The sequence below is a fragment of the Coregonus clupeaformis genome, chromosome 17 (genome assembly GCF_020615455.1).
Source record: "Coregonus clupeaformis isolate EN_2021a chromosome 17, ASM2061545v1, whole genome shotgun sequence".
NCBI lineage: Eukaryota > Metazoa > Chordata > Actinopteri > Salmoniformes > Salmonidae > Coregonus > Coregonus clupeaformis.
In genome coordinates this window covers 42757879-42779173 of record NC_059208.1, presented here as the reverse complement: position 1 = coordinate 42779173, position 21295 = coordinate 42757879, and the positions used below count along the sequence as shown (strand labels likewise).

At 44.6% G+C, this 21295-nt stretch overlaps 1 protein-coding gene across 2 annotated transcripts in view; it reads left to right on the top strand.

Annotated features, from left to right (window-relative positions):
• LOC121586447 (nectin-2-like) overlaps positions 1-21295 on the top strand; it is an 80220-nt gene that overhangs the window by 42083 nt on the left and 16842 nt on the right. The window contains exon 7 of one of the 2 annotated variants that reach the window (XM_041903130.2): positions 769-3771. The exons of the other annotated variant lie outside the window; for it this stretch is intronic. Coding sequence (XP_041759064.2) covers positions 769-1328 — 560 coding nt within the window. The 3' untranslated portion in view covers positions 1329-3771. Of the gene's footprint in view, positions 1-768; positions 3772-21295 lie in introns of those variants that run through there. 2 annotated transcript variants of the gene reach the window in all.

The following is a 21295-nucleotide window of genomic DNA, read 5'->3' as shown; positions in this document are numbered from 1 at the left end:
GATATGGACATCAGGGCCTTGCATCTCCCAAGCCCTCTGTCTTGGCAGGGCATTCCAAGCTGCCCTGTATGGGGTCGGGGTTTGGAATGGATCAAACTGCAGGCGGGTTTCTGCCTCTTATAGCCTCGTGTGGCTCTGAGTTGAGTTCCTCCATTGGACTGGTTTCTGGTTTACAGTGGGGGAGCGCTCATTGCCCGGGGTTAAACTAACTGACCGATTAGGTGCAAGGGGGGGTGGCCAGAGCAGTATGTCGATGTGTTCCATTTTCCAATTCCATCATGCATGACCACAGTGTGCTAGTCATTACCACTTCTGTAGTCCCCTTTCACTTCCCTTTTCCTATCTCTTACCCTGTCTCTCTCTCTCGTCTCTGCGTTGTTGTGCCCGATGTACGCCTCGGTCAAAATCTCAGACCCGGGATTTTACATCGTGGGTCACAAAATGTGTTCCTCATTTTAGTTTATCTTCCGAAACAAGAGTGGACCGGCTCAAACTTGGCTCACACCAACCGTACTAGGACCGTATAAATGGGCAACAGGGGGCTGCAAAAAACTGCAACTAAAAGGGAGGAATCAATCCCAGTCAAATTGCTACAACACTGATCGAGACACCACCACCTCACTGACAGCATCTCACCAGGAGAGCACCAGAACAACAACACTACTCCTATGGAAAGAGGCCAATTAAAAACCGACCAACCACCCTCCTCTTCCCTCCCCCCATTTTTTGTCTCTCCCTCTACCTTTTGCTCCCCTCCCCCCTCTGCAGAGGCCATAGCGGACCCGTCCAACGCGGGTGTGGTGGCGGGGGCTATCATCGGCAGCCTGCTGGCCCTGCTGCTGGTCAGTGCGCTGATTGCTGTCCTGGTGAACCGCAGTCGCCGGCAACGGCGCGGTTACCCCGGCAATGGAGAGCCAGGCGCCTACGGGAACAAAGCCCGCCTCTTCGGCGGAGCTGGCAACAAGAGCGAAGGCACGGGGGCCAACATCAACGGGCCCATCTATACGTACCGCGAGAGTGACCCCGGCGCGCTGGTGGAGAATGTCAACGACTTCCACCGCCATGGCCCGCCAGGCTCCACCCCCACCGCCCACGACATCCTGCTGAGCAGCGAGATGGACGAGGCAGAGCGCAGGAAGTTCGACGCCCTCGACGACAGCCTGGAGGAGGAAGAGGAGCGCTACGACAGCTTTAGCGTGGGCATGGCGCCAGCTTATCACATCCACCGGCACAACGAGGAGATGGGAGGGGTCAGCATGTACCTGGACGACGACATGGAGTCACAGCGAGACGGGTCGGTCATCTCCCGGACTGCCATCTACGTCTAGAGAGGGACGGTCAACCAACCCGGGTCCAAGAGGGAGAGCTGAGGACACGGAGGAGAGTCCATCACCACCAATCAACAACCACCTCTCTGGAACGATACCACCAACAACCACCTCTCTGGAACGATACCACCAACAACCACCCCTCACCCTGCATACTATATAGACATGCTACGCTTATGATAATAAATAAAAAAAATCACTACAGAAACAAAACAAGGAGTTGAAACTGAACTGTAACTGATGAACAAGCAGAATGATAACTTGAGTGCGCTGGTCAATGAATAGACATCTTGATAAGTCAGTCAGTCTACCAAAAAAAATGAAACAATGTAACTCATCTTCAATGCTGCTTATTGCTCCATTTCATTTCCGCTTAGCAAGTGAAATGTGAAGAATGACCATGTGACTGCATTAGTAGCCAACTAATCCACAGGACTGCAAACACTATAAGACTTTTTCTTGGTAAGGTCACTTACCATTCAATGTCGCCTTCATGGTAAAACTTTAGACGCATTCATAGATGGTCACACTAGTTATATAACCACTGCTACTGCTTCAAGATGTCCTCTAGTGGACTGCGGTGTGGAGGACAAGGAAGAAAGCTGTAACTTGCTGTCTTAATGTGCATCACAGGCGTTCTATAGCACAGTGTTATGTAATGGTCTTTGTATTATCAAGATGTTTGGGCCTTCAGGCCTTGTTCAACCACATTTGGTGTTAATGACTCATAATGACTTAGACAGAGTTAGTCCCACCAACTTTGTTTCCAACTTCATTTTCATGCACATTTCCTTCTTTCTATTGGTATTGGGATTACTTCCTTTTATATATGGGAGGCCAGCGACATGGTAGACCAAGCTGGAGATGGGGTTTGGACGAGAGAAGTGGGCGACCAGATCTGTTTCCTTTTCCACCTGTATGTTGGCTGTGTTCACGTTGGTGGAACGTCACTGCTAAGAGGGCAGCGGGTCAGCTGGCACGATCCGAGGGTATTGGGGCCACGTGCCAGGCTGCACTAGCCTACCATGCTGAGGGACCAACCAGCTCCTGTAACGATCGGAGCCACGTCTAGTCTGCCTAGCTATAGATAAGACAGACCGACTGATAGATGGACACGCATGCCCAGCTCTAACTGGACCTACTGCTCCAACTGTCAGTTTGACCAATAAAAAAAAAGGAAACGGACTCCATTTCCCCGGCAAGTCAATAAATGCGCCGTTCGCCGCTGATGCTCGAGGGACCAGAGGCAGTGGCGGAATATTTCCCTCTCAGTTTTTACCAGAACAAGCTGTTCCTAGCCCACATGTTTAATTCAGGAGTAGAAGAGGCATAAAAGTGTTGTGCTTTATCTTGTGTAGAGGTATAGAGAGAGAGAGGCTGATTTCCGGATGGTATTGATCACTTTTGCGATTAATCCAGTTAAGCCGAAGCATTAATAAGACAAGCCGCACATATGGCTGAAATTGCGAAGTTTTGCTCCCGAATACAGTAGGAGTTATGAGGTCGACCGTCTGCCTTGTTGTCGACCGTCTACGATCGATTATCTACTTAGAAATACAGTATTATAATTTTATTAGCAGGGCGAAATGCTTGGTTGAGTTTTATTTTTGCTGTATGTTAATGGGAAAATCTCTGCCTGCCCTCTAAGGGGGCAGTAACACATACAATATGCCTGTGACTGTGTGTGGGGATATTTCTGACCGAGGCCCATTAGTTCTAAGTCTGGCCGGCATATGTGTTTTCGAGTTCTGAGTTGACCGAATTTGACTCGCTGCCAGACCTGGAACGAGGTTAAGGGGCTAACCCCACCCGCAGTATGTTCCACTGTCGGATTGGCGCCGTTCACTTTAAAGTAGCGGCCGAGTGTGTGCTGATGAGTGTGTGTATTTTGCAAGGGTGTGTGTAGCGTGATTGTACAGATTTGAGTTGTGTGTATCCCACATGCTGATTCACTGCGCAATAGCCCAATGTTATGCAGGACTTGTTTTGCATAATTTCATACATATGGATGGCTAAGCCTATCATGATTTATCTCTGAGTCATTCATCACTCATTTCATGCACAGTAACCTCACTGATGAAAGGGTTGGGGGACAGTGATAGGAAACTGCTTAGCACGGGGACCCGCATGGACATGAATATTACACTGGTGGAGCCGGAATGGAGACGGACTGGCTCAAAGGGCCTTTGGAGTGGTATCCAGTGCCACACCGGCCAGATGGAAACTTGATTGGGTATTGGTATGTCTTGATTGGGTATTGGTATCCGGGCCGTTGCTCTGTAAATGTTGTGACCCACTCCCCCTCCTTTGCCTTTTCTTATCACAGATTCATATCGCATTATCAGATCATCACCACTGTGTTCAAATTAACTGTTTTCCTTATGATGTTTTGTGCGAATGGGTATCCATTTTTTTCTAATTAAGAAAAATAAGTGTTCTTATGTGAGGTGTTGGTTGTGTATATCTTGATGTAAGATATCCATTTAATTATCTAGGTGTGTGTTTATCTTCAAGACTTCCATAAGCTATGTTATTTATAAGTGCTGTGTGGGTAGTGGTAAATATCACAGACTATTATCATGGGAAATGTTTGGAAAATAACCAATGACTACAAATGACCTTACTGTAATTACATGTGTGTCAAGGCATGTATCTTGTAGCCTACTGGTAGCCTAGGGCCTCCTGTAGCTCAGTTGGTAGAGCATGGCGCTTGCAACGCCAGGGTTGTGGGTTCGATTCCCACGGGGGGCCAGTATGAAAAATGTATGCACTCACTAACTGTAAGTCGCTCTGGATAAAAGCGTCTGCTAAATGACTAAAATGTAAATGTAGAGGTATATTATCGGGGGCCTTGATCTCCAGTCTGCTCTGACCGTCTTTTCCACACAAACACTCTCTCTCTTCCACAGATAAACTCTCACAAGAGAGCATATAATCACACACCCTTGCAGATCTGTTTCACCCATAGAATTCTCTCTCTCTCTCTCACTCACACACACACACACACACACACACACTATATTTCCCTGACCTGACACAATCCTTGAGTTCAATGCCTCCCATTAGCAGGGGCAAGATAGTTCCTCGTTGGCCTCCTGTGACTCCATCACTCTCCATCTTGTTATTAAGATGAAAAGAGAGGGAAATCGTTCTCTACAGAGGCTTAAAACCTTTGATTTGCCATTCCCCTGTTTTAGAAGTAAACAAGCACCAATTTCACTCTGTGGGAAATGGTGCTACAGCTTGTAAGGACCATGTCAGAATAAAAAGCAATATTTCTGGCATGCAATTACCATCCCTGTCTAAGGGCAGGGGTGGTGGTTATTTTAAAAAGCATAAATATGTTACGACGTCCTACAGTTTTTGTCACACTCTAATCTCAAGACAACCAAACAAAGCCTTAAATTCACCATTTGGCCACATGCAGTATTCCCCGTGTCCCTTGTGTACAAAGTATAAATACATCCAACATACTTGCAACATGCATTACTAATTTATGTGGTCATGTTAGTGCATCTGTTCTGCCCAGCTGCTGGCATAATAAGATATTCATATTTTCTGCTAAATTCTACAGTGTTTTTGTTGTGTACAATGTTGACAGGATGGTGACCTGGAGAATATGAATAATATTAAAAGCTTCTATATTCCAAGATGTTTGTCTCGCTCACTACAAGCTGCTAGTATAACAACGTCTTCTGTATCACCGTCTGACAGGGTGGGTGTTTTCATTAGAAACCTTTCCTTCCAGTTTGTCCTGTCAACATTATTTTTGTATTCTGGTGTTATTAAAGTATGATGGATTTCTAAATATGATTGAGTCTGTTATGTGTGACGTTCAGACAGTGTAGTGGTCCGTCTGTGAATTTGATTGTGTATGTAACATGTATATCGACAATGTTTTGCTTCAGCCCTTGCCGTTATTAGGTCTACCTTAATATAAAACTGAAATTATTCTCATTATTACACAGAGAACTGTCTGTTCGGTTACATTTATCATCTTCCACAACAACCCCATCTAGACAAGTGTAATTACCCAAAGTGCTAGAGAAACTATAGGGTTATTAATGTGGAACAGTGAGATATAATAAGTGCAGAGTAACCATCATGCAAAGAATACTGATGACAATGAGCAGTTTCTCAAGTAGATGCATTCATGGTTCCCTGAATGAGTTGTTTACAACAAGTGGGCTGGATGTTGTTGTATGTTGTCTTCAGTTCCAAACTATTTTTATGGACCTAAATAAGGTGGCTTATTCAGACAAACCTGTGGTACTACGTTGCCCCACAACATCCTTGACTGTAGTCGAGACGTTTATGGTCCTCCTGAGTCCACTTTAGGTCCTCGTCTGTTGCCTTGACTACGCCTCTTTGTGGCACTCTGTCAAACCCTCTTCACTCAGGGCTTTTATCCTTGTTGACCTAATGCAGGCGACTGGGACACGAATGGCTTAGTTTCAGTTCAGGGAACGCTACTGAAAAAATAGCCTTTTTAAGATCTGTTTAGAGTCATATTTTACAAAAGTCAACCTACCTCAAGTCTGCTGGCATGTAAATCTTGGTAACGGCTTTGAAAGGTGAGATTGTGACAAGCAACAAACAATTACCTCAGACAATCTACAATCTTTGGGTGTGAACTGTTAAAGTGGAAGGATACCAATTGTTTTTGGCGGGGCTCACATGCAGAATGTTAAATAATGTAGCAGGGCACGTAACGACTGAAGTAGACCCACATGTTATAGTAATGTAATGTCGTTTTTCTGCCTCAATGCGAAATCGTGTCATTATCAGGCAGATCTGACGCGCACATTTGTTTTGCATATTATTCTATTAGTTCCACTTTTTTTTAAAACAGTGACTGGGTTGGAACTATTTTCCTCACGAGACCTACACTGGGTCATTGTCCTGTTGAAAAACAGATGATAGTCCCACTAACCCCAAACCAGATGGGATGGCGTATCGCTGCAGAATGCTGTGGTAGCCATGCTGTTTAAATGTGCATTGAATTCTAAATGAATCACAGACAGTGTCACCAGCAAAGCACCCCCACACCATAACACCTCCTCCTCCATGCTTTACGGCGGGAAATACACATGCGGAGATCATCCGTTCACCCACACCGCGTCTCACAAAGACATGGCGGTTGGAACCAAAAATCTCCAATTTGGACTCCAGACCAAAGGCCAAATTTCCACCGGTCTAATGTCCGTTGCTCGTGTTTCTTGGCCAAGCAGGTCTCTTCTTCTTATTGGTGTCCTTTAGTAGTGGTTTCTTTGCAGCAATTCGACCATGAAGGCCTGATTCACACAGTCTCCTCTGAACAGTTGATGTTGAGATGTGTCTGTTACTTGAACCCTGTGAAGCATTTATTTGGGCTGCAATTTCTGAGGCTGGTAACTCTAATGAACTTATCCTCTGCAGCAGAGGTAACTCTGGGTCTTCCAATCCTGTCGTGTTCCTCAAGAGTGCAGGTTTCATCATTGCGCTTGATGGTTTTTGCGACTGCACTTGAAGAAACTTTTAAAGTTCTTGACATTTTCCGGATTGACTGACCTTCATGTCTTGAAGTAGTGATGGACTGTCGTTTCTCTTTGCTTATTTGAGCTGTTCTTGCCATAATATGGACTTGGTATTTTACCAAATAGGACTATCTTCTGTATACCCCCCCCCCCCCACACCTTGTCACAACACAACTGATTGGCTCAAATGCATTAAGAAGGAAAGAAATTCCACAAATGAACTTTTAAGAAGGCACACCTTTTAATTGAAATGCATTCCAGGTTGAGAGAATGCCAAGAGTGTTCAAAGCTATCATCAAGGCAAAGGGTGACTATTTGAAATAAAATATATTTTGATTTGTTTAACACTTTTTTGGTTACTACATGATTCCATATGTGTTATTTCGTAGTTTTGATGTCTTCACTATTATTCTACAATGTAGACAATAGTACAAATAAAGAAAAACCCTGGAATGAGTAGGTGTGTCCAAACATTTGACTGGTAGTGTGTGTGTGTGTGTGTGTGTGAGAATGTGAATTGTTATGGATTTTGTAGGCCGCCATCTATGCTAATTATTTTATTTATTTAAAATGTCCCTTTATCCCCCAGTATGAATGGAAGACGGGCATGTCAGCATTACCAGGCATGTCAAAATTCCATGCCAAATTAGATTTTTATTTTCAAGAATGAGAGAAATTATTAATAAAATTGAAACAGATAGAAAAAAAAAAAAAAACTGTAAAATAAACAGCCAAACACATTCTTCTATAGTATTATTTGTGGAATGTCATTGTTTAGACTAGGTAGGCCATGAAATTGCACTGGAATGCTGAATGCCGGAATGCTTTAAATGATTTTCCTCGACTCGTCAATAAGTGTCTCGCCCACATGACCTAGTAGCTTGTTGTTTACCTTGGGGCTTGTGACCTTAACCAGAGGGTGTCAGGGCAGGGCTTGCAGAAACACCTGATAGCCTACTATGTTCTGGCCTGCCGGCTGCTTGCCTGTCCACTGTATATTGACAGGCCACTAATGGCTCTGGCTGGCCAGTATTAATGGACCAGCAGGGCTGTGGACGGCCGCAGGGGGCCTTCCATTGAGCCCTGTGTGAACCGTGTGGACCGCCCTGGGGCCTAGTTGCTCTGCTCTGCTCTCTCACCTTTCCCGCGCCACTCAGCCTGAATGGATTGACATAGATTGACAGATAAATGACCTAAAGCGTCTTTTCTCCAGGCCAGTCTCTCAGCGGGATGGACAGATAGTCAGCCAGGGAGAAAATCCTGTCCATTTCACCTCCTGAATGTTCTCTCAGTTTCTCATCAAAAACTCACATTTGTATCTGTGTGAACAGTTTGGCTGTCAGTTGTCACAGCACCTGAGAGTTCAAATCAAATTTTATTTGTCACATGCTTTGTAAACAACAGGTGTAGACTAACAGTAAAATGCTTACTTATGGGTCCTTTTCCAACAATGCAGAGTTAAAGATAAAAATAAAATATAAATACACAGTGAATAACGAATCTCAATAACGAGTAAAAATAACATGGTTATTTACATTTTAGTCATTTAGCAGACGCTCTTAACCAGAGCTACTTACAGTAAGTCGCTGGATAAGTGCCTTGCTCAGTCACCTAGTCAGCTTGGGGATTTGAACCAGCAACCTTTCGGTTACTCGCCCAACACTCTTAACCGCTAGGCTACCTGCCGCCCTATACAGGGAGTACCAGTACCGAGTCGATGTGCAGCAGCTGCCAGGGAAAGCCTACAGTAATTTGTGATACCGGTGTGGAAGATCACATGTCCCTCACTGTTTTTGTGAAATTAGAACGCACATTCCTTAAGATAAGCCTTGTGACTTTGTCAGCTGTGCCTTTCACACTCGGGGGTGAGGCGTCATCGTTGTACGTGTGAACCCGAGCAAGAGGGAAAACTCAGCGAGCTTATCTCGCTGCAGCACCTTTGATAAGGGTAAGGTAGCAACAGGATTCAACGTTTCCTGAGGTGCGATGGCTTACAATCTGATCTGAATCGGCCTCCACTAACCTCTCAGTGGTCACCTTTCGGTATATGAAGTGATTTGGGTTAAGCGAACTGATCCTAGGACAGTGGGTAATGGATAGTCCAGTGATGGCTTTCCATCTGATCTGGAATCAGCATCTACCAACCACCCATAAAGTGGTCACCAGTTCGTATGCGATGTTATGCGTGTTAAAGTAGCTAATCCTAACTGATCCCAGGACAGTGGGTAATGGATAGCGCCAGCTCGCTAACTGCAATGACAAGATTCAGAACATAGAACCAGGGAAGTGACACTGAGCTAGGGAGAGGAGGTTGAACGTGGGCACTTGGATACCGGACATGTCCTCTTCGGTTTGGCTCTCTGCACAGTAGTGTCAAAAGCAGAGGGAGAGATACGAGACGGCTACTCTCTTTCTCTTCTCTTTTTGGCTTGAGAAGATAAGACTGACACCCCTGAAACGCACCACAGCACCATCGCTTCTCTGGTGCCCATCGTTCCCTGCGAAATGATGGCCAGAGTCCACCAGTTATCGAACCCTTTTTATGTAGGCTGTGAAGTGATAGGCATGCTCAGTCCTGCCCCACTGCTCAGCCATACTGTCTAGAGGCCTATCATCAAATCCACTATAATTTTATATGCTTTTCTCCTCCATCAAGAACACTATCTTTAGCTTACGATTCAATTATATTCTTTAAAGGGTCAATCTGTGATTGCTGCATCCATTTTTGACTTTTAAATGAATGATATATACCCATTGATTCTTGAAGAATATAACTTATGCATGCCTCATGAGCTTAGTTCAACTGTCGTAACCCTTCAGAACCCAAAATACACTACATGACCAAAGGTATGTGGACACCAGCTCGAACATCTCATTCCAAAATCATGGGCAATAATATGGAGTTGGTCCCCCCTTTGCTGCTATAACAGCCTCCACTCTTCTGGGAAGGCTTTCCACTAGATGTTGGAACATTGCTGCGGGGACTTGCTTCCATTCAGCCACAAGAGCATTAGTGAGGTCGGGCACTGATGTTGGGCGATTAGGCCTGGCTCGCAGTCGGCGTTCGAATTCATCCCAAAGGTGTTCAATGGGGTTGAGGTCAGGGATCTGTGCAGGTCAGTCAAGTTCTTCCACACCAATCTCGACAAACAATTTCTGTATGGACCTCGCTTTGTGCACGGGGGCATTGTCATGCTGAAACAGGAAAGGGCCTTCCCCAAACTGTTGCCACAAAGTTGGAAGCACAGAATCCTCTAGAATGTCATTGTATGCTGTAGCGTTAAGATTTCCCTTCACTGGAACTAAGGGGCCTAGCCCGAACCATGAAAAACAGCTCCAGACCATTATTCCTCCTCCACCAAACTTTACAGTTGGCACTATGCATTCGGGCAGGTAGCATTCTCCTGGCATCCACCAAACCCAGATTTGTCCGTCAGACTGACAGATGGTGAAGCATGATTCATCACTCCAGAGAACACGTTTCCCCTGCTCCAGAGTCGAATGGCAGCGAGCTTTACACCACTCCAGCCGACGCTTGGCATTGCGCATGGTGATCTTAGGCTTGTGTGCGCCTGCTCGGCAATTAAAACCCATTTCATGAAGCTCCCGACAAACAGTTATTGTGCTGGCGTTGCTTCCAGAGGCAGTTTGTAACTCAGTAGTGAGTGTTGCAACCGTGGATAGACAAGTTTTACGCCCTTTAGCACTCGGCGGTCCCGTTCTGTCAGCTTGTGTGGCCTACCACTTCGCGGCTGAGCCGTTGTTGCTCCTAGACGTTTCCACTTCACAATAACAGCACTTACTGAGTTACCGCCACTCTGATATCCAATAGTTTTCCCTGGCTGTATGTGATGATACAAACACTTTCTGAGCTAATACTGTTGACCAGGGCAGCTCTAGCAGGGCAGAAATTTGACGAACTGACTTGTTGAAAAGGTGGCATCCTATGACGGTGCCACGTTGAAAGTCACTGAGCTCTTCAATAAGGGCATGTTTGTCTATGGAGATTGCATGGCTGTGCGCTCGATTTTATACACCTGTCAGCAACAGGTGGGGTTGAAATGGTCAAATCCACTCATTTGAAGGGGTGTCCACATACTTTTTGTATATATAGTTTATAAGCTTGTGTAAAGTGGTTCTATTTTAGTGGTTGTATTTCTCCAACCCCATCCCTCAGCTGGTGAGGTGCTCGCTTTGTTATTGTTTGAACTGCAGAGTTCCCCATTAAATCCACAGCCATGAGGTTTTCTCCCCCATCCAGAACACGATCTTTAGTGTACTATTCAATTTATATTCTGTCCCCCAATTAGCTTTAATTATTTATTCAGCAAGATATTTTTGTTATACAGAGTTTAGTATGATACCCCAGAGGCACGGGTTACTGGCCCTGTGCTCTAACCTCTAGGCTACCTACCGCTTAGTAGCACAGCACTCTATTCCCTCCACTTAAGGAAACAATAACCCTGTTTCCATGGCGTCCCGTAGATCCAGTCACGGTTAATTGGCATTCTAAGAGTGGTCAGTAACAGAGAAGATTGATGACTCGTTCCATAGAGGGAGAGCTATTCAACAGGGCATCTGGTTCTCCAACCTCCAACATTCTACTGGTGCTTTATGAGTGTGTGGGGAAGGTGGAAGGGGATATTATTGCGCCTAAGAATAGATCTGCGAGACGGAAATGATTTTGATGCGAGGTGGAGGGTGTGTGCGCGATTGTGTGTGTGTGGCTCTGGGCATTCTGCAGATCATTCAATGTTTAATCCAGCGCTTTCCCCGGCAGCACGATTCCCAACAGGCAGCTCCCACTCTAGAGCCGCGCTACTTCCCCTAGATCCTAACCAGGAGAGAAGATGGAGAGGTGGAAAATAACGCACTTCTGTACGTTCTGGGCTGATATCCCTGGGTTGTGTTTTCTTCTAATCATCATCTTTGCAGAGGGAATCAAAAATGAGATGAATGGGGGGAGTGTGTGTGTGGAGGGGGATGGGGGATTGATGTGTGTAGATGTGTGCGTAGATCTGTGTGTAGATGTTTGTGTGTGTGGGTGTTTGTGTCATTGGATTTACTCTGTGTTGTACTGAACAACTTTTGTACAGGATGTGGGAATGGCTTTTTTGTTGTTGTTGGAGGGGGGGAGGAGGGAGGGAGGGAGGGAGGGAGGGAGGAGGGGAGAGAGATATTTTTTCATTCTTCAAATATTTACCTACCTATTCAGTGCATGATGAATAGCCACTCAACCCCTCAGTCCACTCTTATCTTTCATATCGCTCCCTCATCTAATTTATTTCTTCATCTTTTCACCAGTCTTTCTCTCGCTCTTTTCATTCGCTCTGTTCATCATCACCTCTCTCCGTCACCCTTCTCTGTGTATCAGTCACTCACTCGCCTGGACAGCTCACCATATTGCTTCATATCTTCTATTTCCCTCTCATTTTCTCCATCCCTCCCTCCCTCCCTCCATCTATCCATCCGTCTACCTCTTGAACACGCTCTCTCATTTTGATGACTGGGGCGATTGGGGTATTGTCATGTCCGTCCATCCTCTCTCCATCTCTCTTCCAGCCAACAGATCATATCTCATAGTCAGGAGCTTACTGAGAACGTCTTCACCCGGGATATCACTTTCCTTTGTCTTTCATCCCTCCCTCCCTCCATCTTCGTCTCGCGACCGGCTCAGCTCGACAAACGTGAGGGTGATATAATGGAGTCTCATATCCGCTTTCACATCACTCAATCCATCTCACCTATCTTTATTTGGTTAATACACTGGCACACATGCGGTTGTGTGTGAGTGTACACACACACATACACACATTCTCTTTCTTTTTCTCTTCCCATTTCCTTTCCTTTCTTCCTCTGTTTTCCCTATCTCTCTGTCACACACCATCCCTCCCTCTCACACAGCCGCATCACAAACAGAATACAGTTCTGGCTACGCTTCTTGGGGGCTCTTCCCTCAGCACACGTGGATACATCATGCCACTACCTTTCAACGTCTTTACCATCTTAATAAACCAGTCCATCCTATGACTCCCATCTCTCTCTGTTCTTCCCTCCCTGCCGTTGACCCAGCTGTCACTCCTTCATTCTATCACACGTCCGGGATGCCGTCCATCCATCCATCCATCCATCCGTTTGCATTAGCCTGACGAGTAGAGACGGCGAGCGAGCGTGGCTCACCTACTCGGCCTGATTACACGCGAAAGCCTGAGTGGGCGGTCCGGCCCCGCGGTCTCAAAGCACTGACTCCTGGGTAATGGGCACCCATGCAGAGCCGCGCTTCTAGGCGAAGATCCATTAGAAGAATTCTTGTTTTAGGTACAGAAATGCTCATTCAATTTCTGTCTTACATCTTTCTCTCTATCTATCGGCCTTCCCTTCACCCCCCCCCCACAGATCTATATCTCATGACAGTCTGCACTGCTTCCTCCCCTAGGACACAGTTACTAATAGGAAAGTTTAACCATGCCTCTATCCACAATTCATGACCTGTTGTCCCCACGACTGGATGGCAGCACGGGTAAAAACCGTATATTTTAATGTCATTTCTACCCTTTCCATTGTACCCGCCTTGTACCCTCTTTATTATACCCTTCGGCCCATTTCCCGCTACGCTGGCGTCAGTGTTGTGATATATGCGGTGGCTTCTGGGGATGCCATCTGTACGGCCTGGCTGTCTGTCTCCCCCTGGGTCGCCAGTCTCGACACTCGCCTAGCAGAGCGAGCGTCTCGCAGTTTGTTGCGTGTCACCCATAAAGAGAAGGAGGGAGGACGACATTCAGGCCAGAGGGAAATTAAATGGAGCGACAAGATCTTTATCTCTCTGTTAATGCTATATTCAGTTAATGATATACAATATCCTACACAATGCTTTAATTCATTTCGAGGCCCTATCTATTCAGTCTAATTCAATATGATAGGAGTGTGATCGGGATCTGGTTAATGCTATATTCCATGTGCTGTCCATTGTTAGAATAGCCTTGTGGGGTACAATACTGTACACACAATGGCTTTAATTCAATTCATATGCACACCAGGTTCCTGCAACGCGAGTAAGATAAGAGATAAGAGTGTCATTGAACAGGCCTATCTATACCCGTGCTAGAGAGTCTGAATGTCTACTCACTGGCACTAATAGAAACCAGGAAAAAAGGGAGGACAGCCCATGTGCCGGTCGCGTCAAATCCATTGTATTGAAACACTGGAACATCCTCAAGTGATCCAAATCTACTAGAGTTCACAACATTGCCACCTTGCATTTGTTTCTGCCGCGCAATCAGGCCGCTTCCGTTATGCACAGCATGCAGCTACCCAGTAAGCATGACACTTGGCTCCCAGGCCCATCCAATGGCAATTACAAGTGTGGACAATGTGTTCATTGTGACAATACGACCGATACTAATGTTTTGTTTTTAACACGTGAGAACAGGTAAAGAATACAAAATCCAAAGCTTCATTAATTGTAGCACCACAAATACGATGTACAGTGCATTCGGAAAGTATTCAGACCCCTTGATATTTTCCAGATTTTGATACGTTACAGCCGTATTCTAAAATAAAACATTTTCCTCATCAATCTACATACAATACCCCATAATGACAAAGCAAAAACAGTTTGTAAATGTATAAAAATAAATAAAAATACCTTATTTACATAAGTATTCAGACCATTTGCTATGTTTCCATTGATCATCCTTGAGATGTTTCTACAACTTGATTGGAGTCCACCTGTGGTCAATTGAATTGATTGGACATGATTTGGAAAGACACACACCTGTCTATATAACGTCCCACATTTGACCGTGCATGTCAGAGCAAAAACCAAGCCATGAGGTCGAAGGAATTGTCCGTGGAACACAGTGGCCTCCATCATTCTTAAATGGATGACGTTTGGAACCACCAAGAATCTTCCTAGAGCTGGCCGCCCGGCCAAACTGTGAAACCGGGGGAGAAGGGCCTTGGTCAGGGAGGTGACCAGAACCCGATGGTCACTCTGACAGAGCTCCAGAATTCCTCTGTGGAGATGTGAGAACCTTCCAGAAGGACAACCATCTCTGCAGCACTCCACCAATCAGGCCTTTATGGTAGAGTGTCCAGACAGAAGCCACTCCTCAGTAAAAGGCACATTACAGCCCGCTTGGACTTTGCCAAAAGGCACCTAAAGGACTCTTAGACCATGAGAAACAAGATTCTCTGGTCTGTTGAAACCAAGATTGAACTCTTTGGCCTGAATGCCAAGCGTCACGTCTGGAGGAAACTTGGCATCATCCCTATGGTGAAGCATGGTGGTGGCAGCATCATGCTGTGGGGATGTTTTTCAGCGGCAGGGACTGGGAGACTAGTCAGGATCGAGGGAAAGATGAACGGAGCAAAGTACAGAGAGATCCTTGATGAAATTCTGCTCCAGAGTGCTCAGGACCTCAGACTGTTTACCTTCCAACAGGACAACAGCCCTAAGCACACAGCCAAGACAACGGAGGAGTGGCTTCGGGACAAGTCTCTGAATGTCCTTGCCCGGACTTGATCCCGATCGAACATCTCTGGAGAGACCTGAAAATAGCTGTGCAGTGACACTCCCCAGCTGACCTGACAGAGCTTGAGAGGATCTGCAGAGAAGAATGTGAGAAACTCCCCAAATACAGGTGTGCCAAGCTTGTAGCGTCATACCCAAGAAGACTCGAGGCTGAAATCGCTGCCAAAGGTGCTTCAACAATGTACTGAGTAAAGGGTCTGAATACTTATGCAAATGTAATATTTCAGTTTTAAATTTTTTATACATTTGCAAACATTTCTAAAAACCTGTTTTTGCTTTGTTATTATGGGGTATTTTGTGTAGATTGATGAGGGAAAAAAACAATTTAATCAATTTTAAAATAAGACTGTAACGTAGCAAAATGTGGAAAAAGTCAAGGGGTCTGAATACTTCCGACTGCATTGTACATGCTCAAACGCATCGGAGGGGCTGCTTATATTGGTCAACCAAACGAGCATTGAAACTTCACATCGCAGAACATAAGGCTGCTATTCGAAATAAAAACATGGACTATGCTATTGCACGCCACTGCATCGACGCCAACCATGGCTCACCTTCCTCCCTTTTCACATTTCACCAAGAGGAGGTGACGACATATGTAAACTAAAACAGAGGCATTCTGGCAATACTCCTTAGACACTGTGGATTCAAAGGGGCTAAACAATGATTTCTCACTGTCCTTGTTTCTATAATGTTGTTGCCCTGATTTATTTGGGTCTCTGTGCTTCACAGACCTATGTATATTTTGACATGGCCTATTGATTAACGAGACACACCATTTCTCTTATTATTTGGTGCTATAATTTGTCATTTAACTTGAAACATAATTTTTTTTACATTGTTGTGTCTCAATGAGCCACTAGGCTATAAATAGGAGCAAAGTGCAATGGTCAGGTAACTCTGAGGAAGTACTGTAGTAAATGACAAATTAAACAGTCTTAACTATATCACCTGTTCATATTTATTCAGCGGACTGTAGTTACATTGTTTTGGCAACACCTTAACATTTTAGTTGTTTTCTCGCATTGGGGGTCCGACTGACTGAATTCAGCATTGTCTGCAAGCCCATTTGAAGCAACACGTTACCCAATGGGCAGGTCAGTGGGTTACCAATGGCTTACCACACATTTTCAAAAGTCCCCACAAACTGCCATGTGGGTCTATGGGTCTCTGTATCCTATGTCTCCTGGGTTTAAAGTGTAGTCCCCATTGTTCTAAAGGAATTACACTATTGACCTTTATGTGGTTGTGTTTCGTAGTGCGCTTGTCTGTCCGGATCATGTCTTGGCCCAAGAAGATTCCCCTTCAGGTCATTGGCGCCGTGCGCTATGCACATAACGACATGGAGATATTTAGTGTAGTGCCCCATGGGATTCGCATCACTGTGTGTGTTTGTTTGGAGCATTTAAGCATCCTACTCTACTCTACTATTCCTTTCTTTTTACCTTTTAACATCCCATTTCTGTGTATTTAACACGAGTCCTCTGTGCATTGGGGATTCCAATCCTTCGTGTCTTATCTTCATTTTTTCCACAGGTGTTTCCATACGCAGTGTCTGAGCATGCTTTAGCGTGCGTAGGCTCTGCATGCCGATGATGATAATTTGCAGTGTGTGTGTGTTCAGTGTTTGTTGCCTGTTGTGCACATTGAAGCTCCGTGTGTGTTGGTTTGGACTCCCCATGTGTGTGTTCAGGCACTTTCGCCAAATTCAGTGTGCCGCATATGATTATAGGCCCAGAATCCATAAAGCCTGTTTCAGTGTTTTCTCTTTCTCTCTCTCTCTCTCCTTCCATCTTCCCTCTCCCCCCCCTCTTTCTTTCTTTCTTTCTTTCTTTCTTTCTTTCTTTCTTTCTTTCTTTCTTTCTTTCTTTCTTTCTTTCTTTCTTTCTTTCTTTCTTTCTTTCTTTCTTTCTTTCTTTCTTTCTTTCTTTCTTTCTTTCTTTCTTTCTTTCTTTCTTTCTTTCTTTCTTTCTTTCTTTCTTTCTTTCTTTCTTTCTTTCTTTCTTTCTTTCTTTCTTTCTTTCTTTCTTTCTTTCTTTCTTTCTTTCTTTCTTTCTTTCTTTCTTTCTTTCTTTCTTTCTTTCTTTCTTTCTTTCTTTCTTTCTTTCTTTCTTTCTTTCTTTCTTTCTTTCTTTCTTTCTTTCTTTCTTTCTTTCTTTCTTTCTTTCTTTCTTTCTTTCTTTCTTTCTTTCTTTCTTTCTTTCTTTCTTTCTTTCTTTCTTTCTTTCTTTCTTTCTTTCTTTCTTTCTTTCTTTCTTTCTTTCTTTCTTTCTTTCTTTCTTTCTTTCTTTCTTTCTTTCTTTCTTTCTTTCTTTCTTTCTTTCTTTCTTTCTTTCTTTCTTTTCTTTCTTTCTTTCTTTCTTTCTTTCTTTCTTTCTTTCTTTCTTTCTTTCTTTCTTTCTTTCTTTCTTTCTTTCTTTCTTTCTTTCTTTCTTTCTTTCTTTCTTTCTTTCTTTCTTTCTTTCTTTCTTTCTTTCTTTCTTTCTTTCTTTCTTTCTTTCTTTCTTTCTTTCTTTCTTTCTTTCTTTCTTTCTTTCTTTCTTTTCTTTCTTTCTTTCTTTCTTTCTTTCTTTCTTTCTTTCTTTCTTTCTTTCTTTCTTTCTTTCTTTCTTTCTTTCTTTCTTTCTTTCTTTCTTTCTTTCTTTCTTTCTTTCTTTCTTTCTTTCTTTCTTTCTTTCTTTCTTTCTTTCTTTCTTTCTTTCTTTCTTTCTTTCTTTCTTTCTTTCTTTCTTTCTTTCTTTCTTTCTTTCTTTCTTTCTTTCTTTCTTTCTTTCTTTCTTTCTTTCTTTCTTTCTTTCTTTCTTTCTTTCTTTCTTTCTTTCTTTCTTTCTTTCTTTCTTTCTTTCTTTCTTTCTTTCTTTCTTTCTTTCTTTCTTTCTTTCTTTCTTTCTTTCTTTCTTTCTTTCTTTCTTTCTTTCTTTCTTTCTTTCTTTCTTTCTTTCTTTCTTTCTTTCTTTCTTTCTTTCTTTATGAATAATACAACAACCTGCTGCTTGCCATGAAATAGCAAAAAGCCCAAGTGTGCTAATGTCTTTTGGAGCCTGGATCAGTCAGTGTGTTGATGTGCGGTGCTGTGTACACTGGGAGGGTTGTGGAGTCTGTTGTCTGTCTTTGTTCTGTCTTCGCGTACGTGTCTGTTGCTACCTGTACACTTAGCAACGTGTGCTTTCGTGTCTGCGTGCTGCTGTGCGAACAACCGCAGCACGCAATGTGAAAGGAAATCAACTTCATTTGTATGTTGTGTGTGACCCTGAGTGTGTGTGTGTGTGTGTTACTGACAATTGAACAACGAGAATTCAGGATGGACTCGTTTTCTTTTCATGCAGACTATGTGTGTGTGTACTGCAGTAAGCATTATGCTCTCTGTATGTCTGTCTGCCTGCTGTGTGTGGAATAGGCAGTGCAGCCCCTTGCTGTGCATGGTATCTACTGTACATTCTGTATCCGTGCCTGAGTCCGTCGGTGTGTGTGTGCCCATGGTTCTGAATGCCTCTCACACACCTTGGTATTTTAAGCATATTCCATGTTAATATTCAGTGAGGGGGAGGTGGGGGTGAAACCAGTCCCCAAGTTCACCATGACAGTTCAGAACGACATGACAGAGGTCGAACACATGCACACGCACATGTACATACACATACTGTATATACACACACACACAGATCCACACATATTCCACACACACCAGATGGGAAAGAGATACATAAATCGGAGGAGAGAGAGAGAGAAGGAGGGAGATGTCCGAAGCACCCTGGCAGCTGAGAAGGACAGATGGAGAGAGAGAGAGAGTAAGATAGATGGAGAGGAGGGCTACAGAGAGCTTGGTGTGACCTGAGGGGCCATTGGGGGCCGGTGTGGGCTTCAGCTCACGTTTCCCCAGTTGGCGAGTTGTCACCGCACTCCTCCCTCCCAGCCTTCTCTCCCCCTCCCCCTCCCGACTCCAACACATTTCTCTCCCTCCTCCTGACTCCCCTACCTCCCCACCCCCCTCTGTGCTCCTGACTGAGTAGCCCTCCTCCCTCCTGTAGTCACTTTCTAGCTGTGGAAACGTGCTGCGTCTCTGGGGAGGCTTCCTACCCTCTGCGCAAGGGCTGTGGTGTGGAGTTGGAAAGGGAATGTGTGTGTTCCATCTCTGTTGAAGGGCTGTGGAGCTGCACTGTTGTGCCCTACCTGTTGAATACGGCTTTTGGTCATTCAGGTTGTGTATGTATTCGCCTGTGGGTGTGTAAACTGTAGATATCGATTTGTCTTTGTGTATTCCATCTACCCTCTGCACTGTTGAGCAGCGGTGGCGACACGGTGTGTGTGTAGCCGTGTCTCTCTCTCGCTCACTGTGTTTGTGTTCCATCTCGCCTCCGTCAAAGGGTTTCTGGCGTCTGCTCCTCTCACCCCTCTCCTCCCGTCATTGGCTCCCCCTGAAAGGCTCCAGTCTCCTTCCCGGGCCTTAGCGTCAGCGCTAGCTTAGCTAGGCTGTCTGAGAACTGAGGCTACGTTAACATGGTCTTGAATATAAATCACTGTTTGTTTGATGTCGGATGCCTTAACATCGCATTCCTGAGAAGTCCAGTTCTCATATGACTGCTTGACACTACCTCACATTCCTCCAACAAGGCAATAAACTATTTTCTTTGGCACATTAGCCACAAGGTAGAAAATAAATGATGTTTTTATTATGTAGAGAGGACCATTGTATTCAAGATGGCCTCGGTTGTGTTTGTTGTAACAGTGTTAGAGCACATTGTATTACCCTTTAGCTGGGATGAGAGCGATAGTCAGAGGACACGTGCTGGATTCTTTGACTTGGCCCCAATTATGAGATGGCGCAGAAATTGCATGCAGAGATTATTCTATAAAGACTGTATTACTCAAGATACAGTACTTGTGCCAGCCTTTATTTCACAAACTGTAAAAGAGGGCTATGAAAAGCCTATGATATTTTATGTGGGTTAAAACCCATTCAAACATACCAGTTATGAACTATATATGCAACACACGCAATGCAAATGCCATCTGTTGTATTCGATTTAAGTGCCATGCATTTTCGGTAATGGCCCCACTTTTTAGCACTGTCAGAATGCTAGCTACAGTAATGTATGACACCCAACCAGCTGAACTAGTTGGTTCAAGGGTATTACACAGTATAGTAGGAAATGTGAGCTTTGATGCGCCTGTGAGTCTTTTGATGTTTGATATTCACTGGAAATATGCTGTTGATGGTACTGTATTGATTTTCTGTTGCAGTCTGGATGTTTGTGGCTGCAGGCCAGTGGCAGGCATTGCGTACTTGTTACCAAGGTGTTACCTGGCTGCTACTGTGAGCCCTGAGGCTGTGTATCTGAGTATATGTGCATTTGAGTTTACGTGTGTACGTGTGTGTGTGTGTGCTCGTGTCACCCCGCGTTAGCACGCCGCGTGCCTCCTTTACCCACAGGTAACCGGGTTTGACATGCTTCAAAATCCTCTCTTTGGAATGCCAGGCTTGCGCTAACCTGCCAAGATGTCAGGGAGATAGTTTTGTGGCCCCCTTCTGCATAGTTGTACTTTTTTTTCAAAGACGAGACCCATTAAAATGCGTTGTGTGTTTGCAAAGACAGGAGAGGATTGTGATTTCTCGATTTTTAGCACACAGGGCTTGGCAGTTGAAGTGGGTTGTACCCTAAGGGTGTATTTCCAGTGACTTGTACCTACGCACACCTGCACACACAGGATGTCTTCCTTTTCCTCTTTGGAACCCCCCTGCTGTTTTAGCAACATATTTGTCTTTACAGTCTTGAACGCCCTATCTTCCTACCTTGGTGACACAGCAACCGTGTATAAAGCTACATTAATTAGGCGCAGTGACACTGGACAGCCCAGTTTATTATGCTAATGACCCTGTTGATTAGTGTGTGTGCGTGTGTGTGTGCGTGTGTGTGTGT